Source organism: Heteronotia binoei, chromosome 11, assembly GCF_032191835.1.
Source record: "Heteronotia binoei isolate CCM8104 ecotype False Entrance Well chromosome 11, APGP_CSIRO_Hbin_v1, whole genome shotgun sequence".
NCBI lineage: Eukaryota > Metazoa > Chordata > Lepidosauria > Squamata > Gekkonidae > Heteronotia > Heteronotia binoei.
In genome coordinates, this window is record NC_083233.1 from 13975745 (window position 1) to 13993732 (window position 17988).

The window sequence follows — 17988 nt, forward strand, 5'->3', positions numbered from 1 at the left end:
ACCAATTTTGACTACTTAAGAAAGTTTTTGCATTTTCTACTCTGGATCTTCAGAATACATTTCAAACATCACACACACACATGTGCTCAGCTAATTCTTTTAAAATGGTGATATTGACATAAAATCTGAGCAGGACAATTTTCATTATAAAGATATAGCTTTCTGCACTGTGCAGGGGGTTGGACTAGATGACCCTGGAGGTCCCTTCCAACTCTATGATTCTATGAGTCTATGATGCGAAAAGGAATTTTATACATGGGCTATAAAGAAATGAGGGCAGGGGGAGGAATGAACTCTCTAAATGACACACATACCATTTCACAAAGGAATCTACTCCCGAGGGGCGCAGCTGTGGAAGATCTTTGGTGTCCTTGACCCAGATATGAACTTCGCCAGATGGAGGGGTCTTCCAACCTTCCATGAATTATCATAGAAGATAATTAATCATGAAGAAGCATGTAAGTTTCATTCACCATAACTTTAATGAAACAAGTTTTATTAAACAGTAAAATGAAGTGTAGAGGACAGGGTTTCAGAACGATACAGCAGAGCCCTGGGTTCAAATCCTCCCTTAGACCTGAATATTGGTGGTTGATCTTGAATCCATTACCATCGTTTAGCTTAACCTAAAGGATGCTAAAGGGGGGGGGCGAGAATTAATTGGGGTGTGTGTGAGAGAACCATATGCCTCCAGGAGGACGGCTGGGATAAAAACATAAAAAAGTTAATTTTTTTTAAAAAAAATATTAAGGGCAAGGGGACCGTGCTCGTGGCCCTACGTGAAGCAACTGTAGGATGTAGAACAAACTGGCTAAGGGATACTTAGGTGGCACACATTATACCCCCAAGGAGGGGGGGATTAAAACAAATGTATCTTGGGAAAAAACCTTTCATTTTGATTCCTTAGAACAGGGGTGTTGAACTCAAGTTATGAGGGCCAGATCTGACATGGGCCATGTCAGTTTGGGCTGGGCTATGTTGGGCCAGGCCATGTGTATAGCTATTTAAGATTAGGTAGCAGAGATATAAACTTTATAAAGGACACAGACAAACACAATTAAATATTTTCTTACAAAAAAACACCTTAATACATGCTTAAAACGTTCGCACTCGTTGGTCTTAAAGGTGCTTTCTTTGTATTTCTCCCCTGGGATCCAGGGAACTGGGCAAAGGAAACTCTGGCTCTTTCCTTCCTTCCCCAGGAGGGGGAGGAGCCTCAGCTAATGGAAGTAAGCGAGGTTTGGCTCAGTAGCTCTGCTGGGGGATTGAGAGAGCCTGGAAAAATAAGCTCTGCTTTCCCCCCTTCCTCCCCAAGGGAGACTCAGCCAATGGAGAAGATAGGGGCTTTCCTCTGTAGCTCCTGTGCAGTTGAGCAAGCCTTGCAAAGCAAGCTGTGATGCAGAAGAGAGGGAGAAGGAAGCAGATGACAGCCAGTTGCTCGGGGGCTTGATAGGAGCTCTCTGGGAGCCTGATTTTGTCAAGCATGGTGAAATTCCATTGGTAATTGATTGTTATAAGGTTCTGTCTAACACTGGTCTGTGAAGTATCAGGGAGGACCCAGTTTTGCTAGCTCTGTTATTCTTCCCCTTTCTTGCTTTATTGCCTGAAAAGTAGAAGTAGTGAGAAACGAAACTAACTTGAGAAGAAGTAATCAGCACCTTCCCATACATTCCTGGTAGGGAGTGCGACACATCTGGGGAAAGCAAGGACAGAGTCCTGATAACACGATGAGAATGTAGACATTTATGATAGTTTATGTGTGAGAGCTACCCCGCAACCCCATCCCTTGGAATCCTTTTGAAGTAAGCCTTAAAAGTATTGTATCAATGTATTTGCAGCATCACTCTCAAGAATCTGTTACACAGAAAGTATCGGTCTATCAATAAACCTAGTCTTTGTATCAACTTCGACTCGTCATTGAACCCGCATGCTTGACAGATTTGGCCCCCGGGCTGCATGTTTGCCTTAGAATATATGAAAATGAGACTAGGTTTTTCAAACTGATGTTTTTCTTTTAGCGACGCGGAAAGGCTTCTTAACATACAGCCCTGTGTTACCTTGGCTTCCGGGTGGCACATATTTAATGGACAGGTTCATGACTCCTCGATGGTCAACGCAATTGAGGGTAGACAGGCTCTGAAAGAGAAAGGGCAGTAATAGGCAAAGTGTGTACAGAACAGCACCAAGGAGGACTTAATAATAATAATAATAATAAATTTTATTTCTACCCCGCCCTCCCCGCAAAGCGGCTCAGGGCGGCTAACAGTAAGTAATATATTAACATAAATAGTAAAACATTAGATTAGCAATTAAAATTACACATATAAAAACCCGTTAATTCAGTTAAAATACTTAATTTACAATTACATTATATATATATCTGGCAGTAATAGCTGTTCTGGCGCTGATTCTGCCAGTTTAAATGGTGTTAAAGATGGCGGTTCTTCGTTCATTGCAACTCAGCAGTCCGTATCATTATAGGCGTGTCTAAAAAGGGCAGTCTTGCAGGCCCTGCGGAACTGGTCGAGGTTCCGCAGGGCCCGCACCTCCTCCGGGAGCTGGTTCCACAGTGCAGGTGCCGCAACTGAAAAGGCTCGCACCCTGGTGCTTTGGAGCCTGGCCTCTCTCGGCCCAGGGATGGTCATTTTGTTTTTACTTGCTGACCTCAGTGCCCTCTGGGGTTCATACGGGGAGAGACGGTCCCTTAGGTAGGCAGGTCCTCGGCCATATAGGGCTTTAAAGGTAATAACCAACACTTTGTACTGGACTTGGTAGATAACTGGCAGCCAGTGCAGTCCGCGCAGCCCCGGCTGTATGTGCTCCCATTTCGGGAGCCCCAGTAACAGCCTGGCCGCCGCATTCTGCACTAGCTGCAGCTTCCGAGTCCGGCACAGAGGTAGCCCCAAGTAGAGGGCATTACAGTAGTCCAATCTTGAGGTGACCGTTGCATGGATCACTGTTGCGAGGTCGCGGCGTTCCAGGAAGGGGGCCAACTGCCTTGCCCGCTTCAGATGAAAGAATGCTGACTTGGCAGTGGCTGCTATCTGGGCCTCCATTGATAATGAAGGCTCCAGTAAAACACCCAAACTCTTTACCTGGCGCACTGGTTCCAATAGTGCGCCGTCGAAGGTTGGGAGAGCTATTTCCCCTCCCTGGGCGCCGCGACCCACGCAAAGGACCTCTGTCTTCGCTGGGTTCAACTTCAACCCACTCAATCTAAGCCACACCGCTACAGCCTGCAAGGCCCGATCCAGGTTCCCTGGGGCGGAGCCAGGCCGGCCGTCCATTAGTAGATAGAGCTGGGTGTCATCTGCATATTGATGGCAACCCAGCCCAAACCTCCGGACAATCTGGGCAAGGGGGCGCATATAAATGTTAAACAGCATTGGGGAGAGAACTGCTCCCTGAGGCACCCCACAGTCAAGTGTGTGCCTCTGGGATCGCTCGCCCCCAATGGCCACCCTTTGTCCCCGATCGGAGAGGAAGGAGGAAAGCCACTGTAAGGCCAGCCCCCTAACCCCTATGTCGGCAAGGCGGTGCTTTAGTAACTGATGGTCGACTGTATCAAATGCCGCCGACGGGTCTAATAACATCAGTACCGCAGAGCCGCCCCGATCCAGATGCCGCTGGAGGTCATCCACCAAGGCGACCAGCACTGTCTCCGCCCCATGGCCCGGTCGGAACCCAGACTGGCACGGGTCAAGGACGGAAGCGTCATCTAGGAACCTCTGTAGCTGCAACGCCACTGCCCTCTCAATAATTTTGCCTAGGAATGGTAGATTAGACACCGGACGGTAATTCGCCAATTCGGCCGGGTCTGCTGTACATTTTTTTAAGAGAGGGCGAACCAACGCCTCTTTCAGAGGCGTTGGGAAGTGCCCCTCTACGAGGGATCTATTTATGATGTCCCGTAAAGGACTTCTGAGCTCCCTCTGGCAGGATTTAATCAGCCAAGAGGGGCAAGGATCCAAATCACATGTTGTTGGGCGAGCAGCGGAGAGGATCCCATCGACTTCCTCCAGGTCGAGCGGGTCGAAGCGATCCAGGACCAACCCCGAAGACAGGCACGGAGCCTCAATTTCACTCACTGTTTCCAAGGTGGTAGGCAGGTCTTGGCGGAGCAGTGAGATTTTATCCGCAAAATATTTCGCAAATGCCTCACAGCCAATCTCCAATTCTCTAATGTTTGGTTTGCCTTGTGGCAAAGTTATAAGGTCCCCAATTATTCTAAACAGTTGTGCTGGGCGCGAATCTGCGGATGCAATCTTGGCTGCAAAGTAATTTTTCTTTGCGGCCTTGACTGCCATCTCATACGACTTCATAAGCGTTCTGTAGGATGTTCTCATTGCTTCGTCCCGAGTATGTCTCCACTGCCTCTCTAGTCGTCTGAGCCCTTGTTTCAGCTGGCGCAATTCCAAGGTGTACCATGGGGCCAACCTCCTACGAGGGCGCAGAGGGCGCCGGGGTGCTATTTCGTCAATGGCCCTGGTTAATCGGTCTTGCCAGGTTTCCACAAGGCCATCGAGGGAATTTCACAGCAGGGGGATGTTAAGCTGAGGCAAACATACTTTAGGACAGAGCTGAAAAGGGGAGGGAACAAACTTGAAGAACTCCACCAGGTCCCAATTGGGTGTTGGGTTTTCAAAGCCCTGAAGTGTTTACCACCAGGGTAACAGCTTCATATGAACCTTCCTCAAAATCTTCAATGGATGCCTCTCTCTGAATTCCCTCCCCGATCTGGAGGTGAAAGGACAGGGCCTTTTCTGTGGAAGCCCCTCACCACCGGAACTCTCTCCATGTAATAATTGATCCAGTGTCTGCTTGGATGAATTTTATGGACTTGCTTGGTCTTTAGACGGTGGTGAAGCAATTCACCTCTCCTGGAGTTTTAAGCAGCTGAAAGTTGAGTTTTGTTTTAATGGATGTGATTTTAAACAATGTTCGTGAATGATGGTTAGTAACTGTGATAGAAACATTTTCCATAAGAAAAACCATGTCGGATCAGGTCAGTGGCCCATCCCAGTCCAACGCTCTGTGTCACACAGTAGCCAAAAACCAGGTGCCCATCAGGAGGCCCACCAGAAGGGCCAGAACTCCAGAAACCCTCTCACTGTGGACCCCCAAGCACCAAGAATACAGAGCATCACTTGCCCCAGACAGAGTGTTCCATCTAGATCTTGTGGCTAATAGCCACTGATGGACCTCTGCTCCAGATGTTCATCCAATCCACTCTTGAAGCTGCTTATGCTTGTAGCTACACAGTGAATTCCACTTGATAATCACTCTTTGGAGTGAGCCAAATGAGTAGGGCACTGATGCACCACAGGGGCTAAGCTCACTGGGTCCGGAAATGGAGGGATGTATTGGCTTGGGACAATAAATACTTTGAACCACACAAAAGGCCCTGTCTCTGGTACATACCTGCCTAAATCCCAAAGGTTCCTGAAGAAGTACCCAACTAGGGATGCTGCCGGATTTCAATTTGAAAACTGCAGTTCTCCTTCTCAGGATGAGTCTGCGGTTGTGTTCCTTCCTGACAACCCTCATGACATGCAGTAGAATGATGGCTAATAAAGTTGGGGGGAGGTAGCCATGCTGGTCTGAAGCAGTAGGACAAAGTTTGAGTCCAGGGGCACTTTTAAGACCAACAAAGTTTTATGCTGGGCATAAGCTTTTGTGTGCACGAAAAAACCCAGAATAAGCTTCATTGGTCTTCAAGGTGCCACTGGACTCAAACGTTCTTCTCTTAACTGAAGACTGCTTTTGTAAGCACAAATTTACATCGAAGCATTGTTTTGTATGTAACACATGTCCTCACAAAGAAATCTGTGGCTGTGTGGGCCTGCTTCAGTGACAGAACATTTGCTTGGCATGCAGAAGGTCCAAGGTTCAATCCCAGGCATCCCCAGTGTAAAAAAGGATGATGCGATGATGTAGATGATGGAGGAAACCTCCACCTGAGGCCCTGGAGAGCCGCTGCCAGTCTGAGTAAATGACACGGACCTCAATGGGCCAGTGGACCAGTTCAGTAGAAGGCAGCTTCACGTGTTCCATACCTGTCCTACTTACCCGTGGTTTGAGCATGTACCAGTTCAACCTGTTGTTGCTCCAGTCCCAGCTCGCCAAGTCAATCTCCATCTCTCCCAGAAAACTGTTCCGTCCCAAAGGGTCATTGTGCCACACTGAAAGGTTCAGTTTTTGAATCAGCAAAACCATTTTTTCTATCTTATACTGCAGGGACGAGAAAGAGGAGTTGGACCATTTGGGGTGGCCAAACTGGCTTAACTTTAGAGCCACATAAAATAAACACCAGATGTTTGAGAGCCACAAGACAGGAAGGAAGGAAGGAAGGAAGGAAGGAAGGAAGGAAGGAAGGAAGGAAGGAAGGAAGGAAGGAAGGAAGGAAGGAAGGAAGGAAGGAAGGAAGGAAGGAAGGAAGGAAGGAAGGAAGGAAGGAAGGAAAATGGATGGGGAGGGGGGAGGGAGGGAAAGGTGGAAAGAAAGCTACTTTAGCTTTAAATACCTTCTCTGAGCCAACCAATGGGCCAGTGGACTATATATGATAACCACCAAAGCGTGTAAATATGCGGGGTTTTTTAGTGCAAACTAAATAAAAGCAGAACTAAGGCGCACTGAATACTCAATTCTAGAAATTTTCCCACAAAGTCTCTCAACAGTCTTTAAAGAATAACAGCCTCTTCAACGTAGGCTTAGTGAAGACGTGGGTAGAGTCTTTAATCTCTTAGTGTTCCACTCGTGATGGTATGGAGAGAATAAGGAACCGCTTTTGAAAGGAATCCTCACAGTTTTGCTTATCAGTTCTTCCTCAGCCTCTTTCTCCCGACGTTACACGGAGCCACAGCTCTGTGCTTTACAACACGGATCAACGCATGCTCTAATCTGCTGCTACTGGCAGTGGAGGCTTCAAGAGCCACACAATATCTGTGAAAGGGCCACATGTGGCTCCCTAGCTGCGGTTTGGCCACCTCTGATTTAGACATTGCTGCTTTCACTTCTGCTCAGGCAGAGAATGGTCTGTCCCGAACCTGCTATCTGAGAAACTTCAACTGAAGATATTCTGGACCATCCAAAGCTGAGGTCATTTCCGTGCACGGCACTGGGTTAAGGCCTTACGGGGCCTAGAAATATAGACCTCAAGGAGAAGGACTTTATCATGCCTTTCGCCCTGCCACAAGAGACTACATCCCGCAGAGACTGTGCCCAGGTTGCAAAACGCCATCTTAAAACTTCATTTTAGATACCCTGCTGCCCCCCAACATCTGGACTTTCTGGGTAACCTATCCTTGCCCTTACCCGCAAAACCTCGTTGTAAACTGGGCTCACGGTTCTCTTCTTCACCGACGTTTTTCTCTTGCCCATCCGAGCTTTGTCGGGAAGCAGATAGGTTTTGACGTACCTGGGAAGAAAGTGTCCCCGAGTTAATTGTGTACCGGATTCGTTACAAGGTGCTGGTTATCACCTTTAAAGCCCTATATGGCCGAGGACCTGCCTACCTTCGGGACCGTCTCTCTCCATATGTTCCCCAGAGGCTACTGAGATCTGGCTCGCAAAATCTATTGACAATCCCGGGGCCGAAGGAGGCCAAACTGAAAGTTACGAGAGGAAGTGCCTTTTCAATTACAGCTCCCCACTGGTGGAACCAATTACCAGAAGAGGTACGGGCCTTGCGGAGCCTTAACCAGTTCCACTGGGCCTGCAAGACTACCCTCTTTCAGCTGGCTTTTTATTAACGTGGAATTTATTCGACTGTCGTCACCTAAAATTGTGTCATGATGCGTAACGTCGAGATTGTAGCACCGAATTAATTTATTGGTTTTAAATGTGATAGTTTTAATTGATGGTTTTAATGTAATAGTACATTTTAATTGAGTAATATAATCGTTATGTAATTAGCGCATTTTTATTATTGTATTATTGTAATGTCTGCATTTTATGCCATGTAAGGCGCCCTGAGCCTGCTTCGGCGGGGAGGGCGGGATATAAATGAAAAATTATTATTATTATTATTAACATTCAACAGAGCTGCGCTGTCACACGCAAGCCGGCACCTAGGGTAGACAGTCAGCAGGCAAAACTAATTAAAGACCTCGCCAGGTTGTTAACATGGCCTCTGTGTGGAGAGTGATAAATCATTTGGGGCAGACGGGCGAGCTCTGACAACAACCAGCTGCAGGAGGCTGCCTAGACACTCAGAAGGGCAGGGGATGATTTAGAATCAGGTGTGGAGTCTCTTCCCCTTGGATTTATGCCTGTAAAGATCAAAAAACGGGGGAGCTGAGCAGGGGACCCAAGTGGGAGACGCACCGTGGCTGTCAGTGAAAGATGGTTGTACACCCTGCTATGCAGGGCTTTTTTGATAGAAAAAGCCCAGCAGGGACTCATTTGCATATTGTTGTCACCATTGTTTTGCACAGCAGGAGCTTATTTGCATATTAGGCCACACCCCTGAAACCAAGCCAGCCGAAACTGAGTTCCTGTGTGTTCCTGCTCAAAAAAAGTTCTGCTGCTCCAGGACCCTGGCGGAGCAGTTCCCGTCCAATCCTGGCCATTTCCACCAGCTACAAGGGCCTCAGGTGGAAAAGCTTGGCCTGAGGTCTTAAAGAAATGCTGTCAGTCAGAGTAACTACTGGTGGGCTGGAGGAACCAGCAGCTTGACTCAGTACAAAGCCTTGTCTTATGCTCGAGGCATGGGGAAATTATACCTTGAGTTAAGCTTCGAAACATAAGATGATATTGATTTATACCCTGCCCTTCACTCACAATTTCCTTTATCTTCCTCCCCCTTTCAAGGACAGCTCTGCGAGAGCTATGGCTGACACAAGGCCATTCCAGCGGCTGCAAGTGGGGGAGTGGGGAATCAAGCCCGGTTCTCCCAGATTAGAGTCCACGCACTTAACTACTACATCAAACTGGCTTTTTGTGGCACTAAACAAATGGAAGCAAAATTATTTGGTGGTTTGTAGGAAGTTGGGAAATTGCTGAGAAAGAGACATCAATTGCTGAGAAAGAGACATCTAACTGTTTGAGAAGAACATCAGGCTCCCAGTTTCCTGTTCTAAAGAGCTTCTCTTGGTTAGAGAAAAATACCTACAGACTAGTCGTCTTCTCAGACTACAGAAAATGAAGTGGATGTGGTTAAGAGTCTTTGTGGATAAGACTTTCTTCATTTAGTTTAAGGGACCTTCCTGGTACACGACTGCTCTTCTGTTCCATGTTTAGCTGTCACAATATTTATTTATTTGAAACATTTTATGCCCCATTCCCACCCAATCAGGGTCCTGAGGTGATGCACATAAAAACATTTGAACAATTAAAAACATTAAAAATGATAAAATGATTTCATAAAAACACAAACAATAACCAGAGTCAGGGAGGAAAACCAATGACTGTTACTGGGCGTCTGCCAAAGGAAACAAAAAAGTCTTCATATTTGGCATCATCCCTGGGATTGTGTAAGAGCCCCGTGGCGCAGAGTGTTAAAGCTGCAGTACTGCAGTCCTAAGCTCTGCTCACGACCTGAGTTCGATCCCCGGCGGAAGCTGGGTTTTCAGGTAGCCGGCTCAAGGTTGACTCAGCCTTCTATCCTTCCGAGGTCAGTAAAATGAGTACCCAGCTTGCTGGGGGGAAAGTGTAGATGACTGGGGAAGGCAATGGCACACCACCCCATAAAAAAGTCTGCTGTAAAAAAGTTGTGAAAGCAACGTCACCCCAGAGTCGGAAACGACTGGTGCTTGCACAGGGGACCTTGCCTTTCTGTTCCTGCGATTGTTTAACTGGGAGGTGGGAATGTGTTGAGGGACAAAAGTCTACACCCGCTAAATTTGGAGGCTGCACAAAATGAAAGCGGAAAGAGAAGGGCGGGGGATGTAAAACGATGGCAGGCTGGCTGAAGAAACTGTGGAAGAGGGAACAAGAGGGAATTCAGGATTAGGTGATTTGCCCTGGATTGGCAAAGCAAAATGGTGGCTTCATGTTGACCCAAAAATGTATGACAAACCTTGAAACAGTGAAGGACCCGTTATGTTTGTTGGAAGCTCCCCAGAGAGCTTCAGCTATGGGATGATGATGACAATAATAATAATAATAATAATAATAATAATAATAATAATAATAATAATAATAATAATAATAATAATAACAATAACAACAACAGATGATGGGATATGTTGGCTGGGTCCAGACCTCATTTTGGGCAGGAACTCACAGGAGTGGAGCTCTGGAACCTCAAACTTTATCGTTCCCTTTCTTTCTTAAACCCCCCCCCCCCAAAATACACACACACACACACACACTTGCTTCTGGGCTCCATTGTTCAAACCCCCGGTGAGAATTTTGCTGAACTCTAAGATTTTACAAACTTGCTAATATTTTTCTCCACAAAAAAACGGAACAGCGTCTCTGGCAAAAGCGATTCACCACTGGCTTTCTCTTGCCTCCTCAGTGCAGGAAGCACCTCAGAAAAGGCCTGAAACCATTGCGTCTCCAGTGAGTGGCCATTCAGGAACAGTAGTCTCCATTGCAGGAGGACACTTGGCTTGGATCATCCAAAATTTTTTTTGGAGCCTCCCAACACTTTGTGATGGTTCTCACCTCTGTGGTAGCCCCCATGGGTTCTGAACAGCCTCCCAGAAGGGGTTAAGCGAGCTCCTGCTAAGGTTGCCAGCTCTGGGTTGCAAAATTCCTGGAGATTTGGGGGTGGATCCTGGGAGGGTGGAGTTTAGGACCTCGGCAGGGTATAATGCCATAAAGTCCACCCTTGAAAGCAGCCATCTTCTCCAAGGGAACTGATCTCTGTAGCCTGGAGATCAGTTGTAATTCTGAGAGATCTCCAGCCACTATCTAGCCTAGCTCCTGACTTTCCAGCAAGGATGCTAAACAGAATGATGTAAGCTCCTGGGGGGGGGGAGGGGGGGAAGATAGGTAGATTATACATAGAACAAACAAAAAAACCCAGAGTTGTTCTGGAGAGATTGTGGGGCCGTCAGAGCCTGCTAACTGTGGCACTTTGGTTTTAGCTTTGTTTTTAATGTGTTGTTTTAATTTCCTTAAAAAATTTCCTTAGCGGCCGCGTGGCGCAGAGTGGTAAAGCAGCAGTACTGCAGTACTGTGGTCTGAACTCTCTGCTTACAACCTGAGTTCGATTCCAGCAGAAGCTGGATTCAGGGAGCCGGCCCAAGGTTGACTCAGCCTCCCATCCTTCCGAGGTCGGTAAAATGAGTACTCAGCTTGCTGGGGGGAAAGTGTAAAAGACTGGGGAAGGCAATGGCAAACCACACCGTAAAAAGCCTGCCATGAAAACGTTGTGAAAGCAACATCACCCCAGAGTCGGAAACGACTGGTGCTTGCACAGGGGACCTTTCCTTTCCTTTAATTTCCTTAAATTGTTTTGTGTTGTTTTTACGTTGTTGTTACCCACCTTGGGTCCTAGGATGCTTGGAAGAAAGCAGATTTGAATTTATATCCCGCCCTATACTCTGAATCTCAGAGCGGTCACAATCTCCTCTACCTTCCCCCCCTCCACAACAAACACCCTGTGAGGTAGGTGGGGCTGAGAGTTCTTTTATAGCAGCTGTCCTTTCAAGGACAGCTTCTATGAAAGCTATGGCTGACCCAAGGCCATCTCAGCAGGTGCAAGTGGAGGAGTGGGGCATCAAACCCGGTTCTCCCAGATAAGAGTCCGCACACTTAATCGCTACACCAAACTGGCTCTCATTTGCATATTAGGCCACACACCGCCTAGTAAGTTCTTGGAGGATTGGCTACATCAGGGGTGTGTGGCCTAATACGCAAAGGAGCTCCTGCTAGATTTCCACCCCTGAAGGTGGATATATAAATTATTTATTTATTTATTTTAGTAAATTTCTTTTCCGCCCATTCCCCATAGGGCTCGTGGCGGAGTACAATATATAACAAAACAATACAAAACAATAAAAACATTTTAAAACAGACACCTCAACAGCACTCAGATTACCATGACATCACATATTGCTCAGCCTAGCCATCTCACATCATGATATCTCATAGGGATGGCAGTTTTTATTCCAATTCCTAGCACAGGTGGCAGTGCTGGCCGGGGAGGCCAACCAGATCAAGAATAGACGCCCGCAGCCTCAGCTAAAAGCCTGGCGGAACAGCTCCGTTTTACAGGCCGTACGGAAGGCTAATAAGCCAGGTAGGGCCCGGATCTCAATAGGGAGCTGATTCCACCAGGTTGGGGCCAGAACTGAAAAAGCCCTGGCCCTAGCTGAGGTGAGGTGGGCATCTCTTGGGCTGGGGACGGCCAACAGATTCATTTCTAAATGAATACATTTTGTGGCTGGTCCCGTTCCCACAGAAGCTATTTTGTAGTGATGGTTACAACCCTTTCTCAAATTCCCACAGTGCCTTTCTCAAATTCCCACAGCAAGGCTGGGGGATTCAGGTTTAGAATTTAGCCTCAAATTCTAGACTCTCCTTCCGTATGAGGGTTTCCAGCTCTGGGTTGAGAAATACCTGAAGGGTTTGGGGGTGGAGCCTGAGGAGGGTGGGGTTTGGAGAGGGGAGGGACTTCAATGGGAAATAATACCATAGAATCCATCTTCCAAAGCAGCCCTTTTCTTCAGGTGAACTGATCTCTGTCACCTGGAGATCTGTTGCAATCCTAAGGAAGCTCTAGGCAGCATCTGGAGTTTGGCAATCCTAAATGGTGCCCATTTGACACCCACTTTGTCTGGACACAACTACCAACAGTCTTACAAGTCTGTCATTTTTAATCTCCACTCACGGGTCTGTTCTGCCTTTCTTCTCATCCACAATAGCCAGGTCTTTGCACTGAGAGACGTAGATTTGGAACTCTCGGTTTTTCTCATCGTAGTCCAAGGCAAATTGAACTAGCCCCTGGGCATCGACACTGCCGAAATCGCCACTGTACACGCTGAGAACACTGCCGCTCACCTGTCCAGAGTGCAATAGGAATATTTCCTGAGGTCAGAATGGACACTATCCCTTTTTCTCAGCTAGAGAAAGAGTGAATCTTTTTTTGGGCTGAAGTGACCTTCCATCATCTTTCCTGCTTCATTCAGGAAAGAAGATGAATCTTTATGGAGTTAACGCTGAATAATTCTTGGATGGAATCTTCACTAGCTGCACGATACACAGGCATAATATTCCTGAGAAAAGACCGTAGATTTCTCAAGTCAGCTATCACAGTAACTTGTAAAATGCTAGAGGGCTTGATCCAAGGATTCTATCAAGAGGGCCAAAGTGCCTAATCCCTTCTGTCACCAGGGAAGTTGCCGACAAAAGGAACCCACTGCTTTGATAAGTCACCCTACAATGGAGTACATGGCAGCTTTTCAGCCCAATGAAATTAGTGTCCTGAAGAGCCAATAAGATTCTGTCTGGTCTTATTCTGGCTTGGTGCCTTTCCTCAAGGTAATAGCAGCTGCATTGTGTGAGAATCTCACTGAGGCCTTGGGGAGATGGAGCCAGAAGAATTAATCCCTCATGTTGTTTTCCTTATTTAAATTGCCACTCCTGCTTCTATTTGCTGTGGGGGGGGAAGGTACCAGCTTCTTTATGATACAAGATGGAACCCTCAAATTCCTGAGGAAAACAGAAAGGTGGGAAGATGGAACCCTCAAGTTCCTGAGGAAAACAGAAAGGCGGGAAGATGGAACCCTCAAGTTCCTGAGGAAAACAGAAAGGCGGGAAGATGTCTCAGTGGAAGGGCACCTGCTTTGCCTAAAACAGGCCCCAGATTCTGCCTCAGAACTTATCCAATTAAATATCTCAAGGCAGACCAGGGAAAGATCTTTCTTTGTATGAGCATCTAGAAAACTGCTGGCATTGCCAGTCATTGTGTGCCTGGCACCACCCTCACAGCAGCCATTTTATACTGATGACCACCACCTTTGCTCAAAATTCTAAGGGCACTCACAGGCCCACCAAGGTTGGGGAACTCTGCTCTGGATTAACACAGGGTGGTTGAATCTCAGTGTCTTAAAAACAGTTCCCCAAACACCTGCTTGATATCAGGGGTGGACTGGAAGGTCACAAAGGATGCCTGCCATTCAATTTCCCTCAAAAGCCCTGGCGAAGAGGCAGGCCTCTCAGAACCTCGTGAAGATCTCCAGAGGTCTTCTTCCTCCTCCCCTTCAGGGAGCCTATTCCACAGAGCCAGAGCCACAATGGAAAAGGCCCAGGCTCTGTTCAGTGCCAGATGGGCCACACTAAGAGGTAGGCTAGCCAATAGATGACTGCTTGACCACCATAGATGGCCCACAGGGATATATGGAAGGAAGAAGAAGACCGTAGATTTATACCCCGCCCTTCTCTCTGAATCAGAGTCTCAGAGCGACTTATAATCTTCTTTATCTCCTTCCCCCACAACAGACACCTTGTGAGGTGGGTGAGGCTGAGAGAGCGCTCCCAGAAGCTGCCCTTTGAAGGACAACTCCTATGAGAGCTATGGCTAACTCAAGGCCATTCCAGCAGCTGCAAGTGGAGGAGTGGGAATCAAACCCAGTTCTCCCAGATAAGAGTCCACTTAACCACTACACCAAACTGGCTCTCTTTCTGGAGACCATCTTTCACAAACTGGAGACCATCTTTTACAAACAGCCTTGTCTTATCTGTGGAGGACAGCAACGGAAAGTGACTCATGGGAAGTAAGCACCTTGAGAACCCCAAAGAAGATTCTGGAATCAACCATATGAACTTCAGAGAAGTCAACAATGAAGCTCAGCAAAAACCAACAGTCAGTACACAGTTCTTAAAATCCTGGCACACAGTGAAACAACTTGGCAAATCGTATGGGGAACTAATGGACATGGACATTAATTCTCTTAGCAGCACTGTTCAAAGGATCAAGCTAACTTAAAGATAAACATTTCCCCCTTTTCCATCCTCTCATTAATTCTCTTAGCCATGATGACACCCAAAAGGGACTGCTGGATTCAGAGGCATATTTCTGGGGAGCTGTTAGTAGGATAACTCAACTATATGAACCATTGGTTTAATTCCTTGTGACTTAGGCCGTTTTCCCACTGACCTTACCTCGGAGCGATGTCCCTCTTCACCGCGCAGCGTCTGCGCGGATTTCCCACCAACTGCTCCGAGGCTGCTCCGAGGAACCAGGAAGTTCCCGACCTTTTGCATCGCAAATGGAAACCGCTAAAAACCAGTTTATGTTAGCGACGCAAAAGCCGCGACTCTACTTGGTTACTCGGAGCAGTTGGTGGGAAATCCGCGCAGACGCTGCGCGGTGAAGAGGGACGTCGCTCCGAGGTAAGCTCAGTGGGAAAACAGCCTCAGTCATCTTCTTAATGATTGGCAGAAATAGTACTGGGGAGGTGAGGGAGAAACCACTCTGGTTACAAGCACCAGAGCACCTTTGCTAGATTTTCTGTAGGAGTACCCACCGAGGAGACAGAGGCCATGTCAGAGGAGTGGCTGCCCATACTAGGCGACTTCTTGTGCCGGCTGAACTGGAAGCTGATTTCTGAAGCGGTGTCAGATTCTGTCTGCAAATCAAATCGAGAGGAGTGTTAAGTCTGGCAGCACAAGCCCCATGACATGCAAGACGCAAGCTCCGTCAGGGAACTGGTCTCCATGGAGTGCCCGGAGGATGTCTCTCCCCCCTCTTCCCACTTTCTGATAACCCTGAAGCCTCCAAACTGGGAAACCCCCTGCCCTCAGCTGGGGATTAAGCAACCACACAAGAGAATCCCAATAATAGATAGCAAACAAATAAGCACAAAGCTTCCAGCCTCAATCAAATGCCACAACTAACAATATTATCAAAACTACTATATTGTGAACCAGACTAAAAGCAAAACCAATGCAAAAAAATGATACAAATTGGAACATCACCAAACAACAATAGAATATAAAGTCCAACTTAAGAGAAGCCCAATGTTGTTCTTAGCCAAAAAGTCCGATGCTTGAAGAGACTTGCATTGTTGTGGTGTTCACACCCTTGTATCTGAAATGGATTTCTGAAGCTTGAAGAAGCAATAGTGAAACAAGGCATTAGTACATCCTTGTTGCAATGACTGGACTGCTGGCTGCCTTATGAATTCAAAGTTGGACTAAACATGACATCAATCTTCTCAAGATATCACCTTTTGGCTAAGAATACAGCATTGGGCTGCTCTAAAGTTGGACTTTATGGCTGTCTGGTGATGTTCCAATTTGTATAATTTTTTTGCATTGATCTGGCTTCGAGTCTGGTTCACAACATAGTAGTTCTGATAATATTATTTGTGGCATTTGATTGAGGCTGGGAATCATGGAAGCTTTGTGCTTGTTTGTTTGTAACTGGGGATTGGCAACCCTACACAGGTACCCTGGAAGTGTCTCACCTCTGAGAGAAGGAGAGGGGTGGATCGACTCAAGTCTTTGGCTCGCTCCGGTTCCAAGTACTGCTGGGTCAGCATTTGAGGCTTACTGTATGCTGGAGGTGGGGGTGGGGGAAAGAGGAGAACAAAATACAAAAAGGCAACTTATACTTTGCATAATAAATGGCATTTTATTATCAGTCCTTGAGAAAGCCGGGGTGGTCCTCTGTTTTAGGGCCCATGCTTGGGTGGGGGTGCAACTGTAGTAGTAGTTCTTTATTCACCGTCATCCGACCAGCTTAAAAATACAAACAAAACATAAAAAACAGAAACAAACTCATCACCTCTTATACAAAATTCCTGACTCCTACTATTACATATATTGTTAAAACCCGTAACCAAGATTTACACTCTCAATTTCCCTCCTTTCCAGCTGAGCAGCGTAACAGAAACGGGCAATCTTAGAGGGGGCAACTGTCTGCAGCCCAGTTCCCTCAAAGGAGGGGGGGGGGAAGAAGAGCAGGCTCTTGGGGCTGATTCTACCTGCCCTATCTGGGGCTCAGGCAGCTGGCTTCTGGGGACAGTGGTGGCCTCACTTGACCTCAGCTGGACTTGGGCCCAGGGCCACAGAATCACGATAACCACTCCTGAACAAATCAAAAAGGGACTGCAGAAAGCTGAACAGGAACTTTTTTTTAGGAGGGTGTTATTTTTGGATATGCAAAGGATTGTAGATTTCTTGCCCTGACCTGGGGTGCTTTCACACACATTCAATAATATACTTTCAATCAGGGCTGCCCCTAGGGTGCAAGGCGCCTCAGGCAGACTCGCCACCCGCTTTGCCCCCCCCCCATGACCAGCTGATCGGCGGGTAGAATGCTGCCACTGCCGCCTCCTCCCTCTCTCCCCTTCCCTCCTCTCCTGCGGCGCCGCGCTGTTTGCCCCCCCCCACACACACACTCAGATGTGCACGGCTAGAATTGGCCCTACCCTTAGATTCAGCCCGGGTCTCTCAGCGCTCTCACTTCCAGCAGAAGTGAGGAGGAGAATGCTGAGAGGCCCAAGTAAAGTCTAAGGGTAGGGCTAATTTTAGGTGCCCTTCTCTAAGTGCCTGGGGGGTGGGGAGTGTGGCACTGCCACGGAAGGGAAGGAGCGACAACAGTGGCAGCAATGTTTTACTGCCGATCAGCTGATTAGTGGGGGGGGGGCTTTAAAGAGGCCAGGAAGCGGCACTCCACCGCCCCATTGGCACAGAAGGGAAGGGGGGGAGGTGGTGGCGGCACAGCGGGGGGGGGGGGTAAACTAGGCATTTGCCTTGAATACGGGGCGGCGGGGGGAGAGCCCAATTTGGTGCCCCCCTTCCTGGTGCCCTAGGCAATAGCCTAGTTTGCCTAGTGGGCGAGCCGGCCCTGCTTGCAATCCACTTTCATCAAGGCACTTTGCAACGAGATTTTACTGTGTAAAATGGCAAAATCCACTTGCAAACTGTTGCTGAAATGGATCTAAACGGCATGATTTAACATGCGTGAAAGTGTGTAGCTCTTGTCAGGTCTCGGAAGCCAAGCAAGGGGCTGGTGCTGCTTTGTACTTGGATGGGAGACCTCTGAGGAAGCCCAGGGCTGCTATGCCAAGGTAGGCAACCGCAAAC

The 17988-nt window shown here is 47.6% G+C and overlaps 1 protein-coding gene across 1 annotated transcript in view; it reads right to left on the minus strand.

Moving 5' to 3' along the window:
• The window catches only part of LOC132579470 (synaptotagmin-like protein 2), a 72108-nt gene that overhangs the window by 17129 nt on the left and 36991 nt on the right, over window positions 1–17988 (minus strand). The window contains exons 8-14 of the mRNA XM_060249850.1: window positions 16365–16456; window positions 15423–15524; window positions 12785–12954; window positions 7315–7417; window positions 6070–6231; window positions 2058–2136; window positions 315–414 (exon numbers count right to left, since the gene is read on the minus strand). Of these exons, the coding sequence (XP_060105833.1) occupies window positions 315–414; window positions 2058–2136; window positions 6070–6231; window positions 7315–7417; window positions 12785–12954; window positions 15423–15524; window positions 16365–16456 (808 nt within the window). The remainder of the gene's footprint in view (window positions 1–314; window positions 415–2057; window positions 2137–6069; window positions 6232–7314; window positions 7418–12784; window positions 12955–15422; window positions 15525–16364; window positions 16457–17988) is intronic.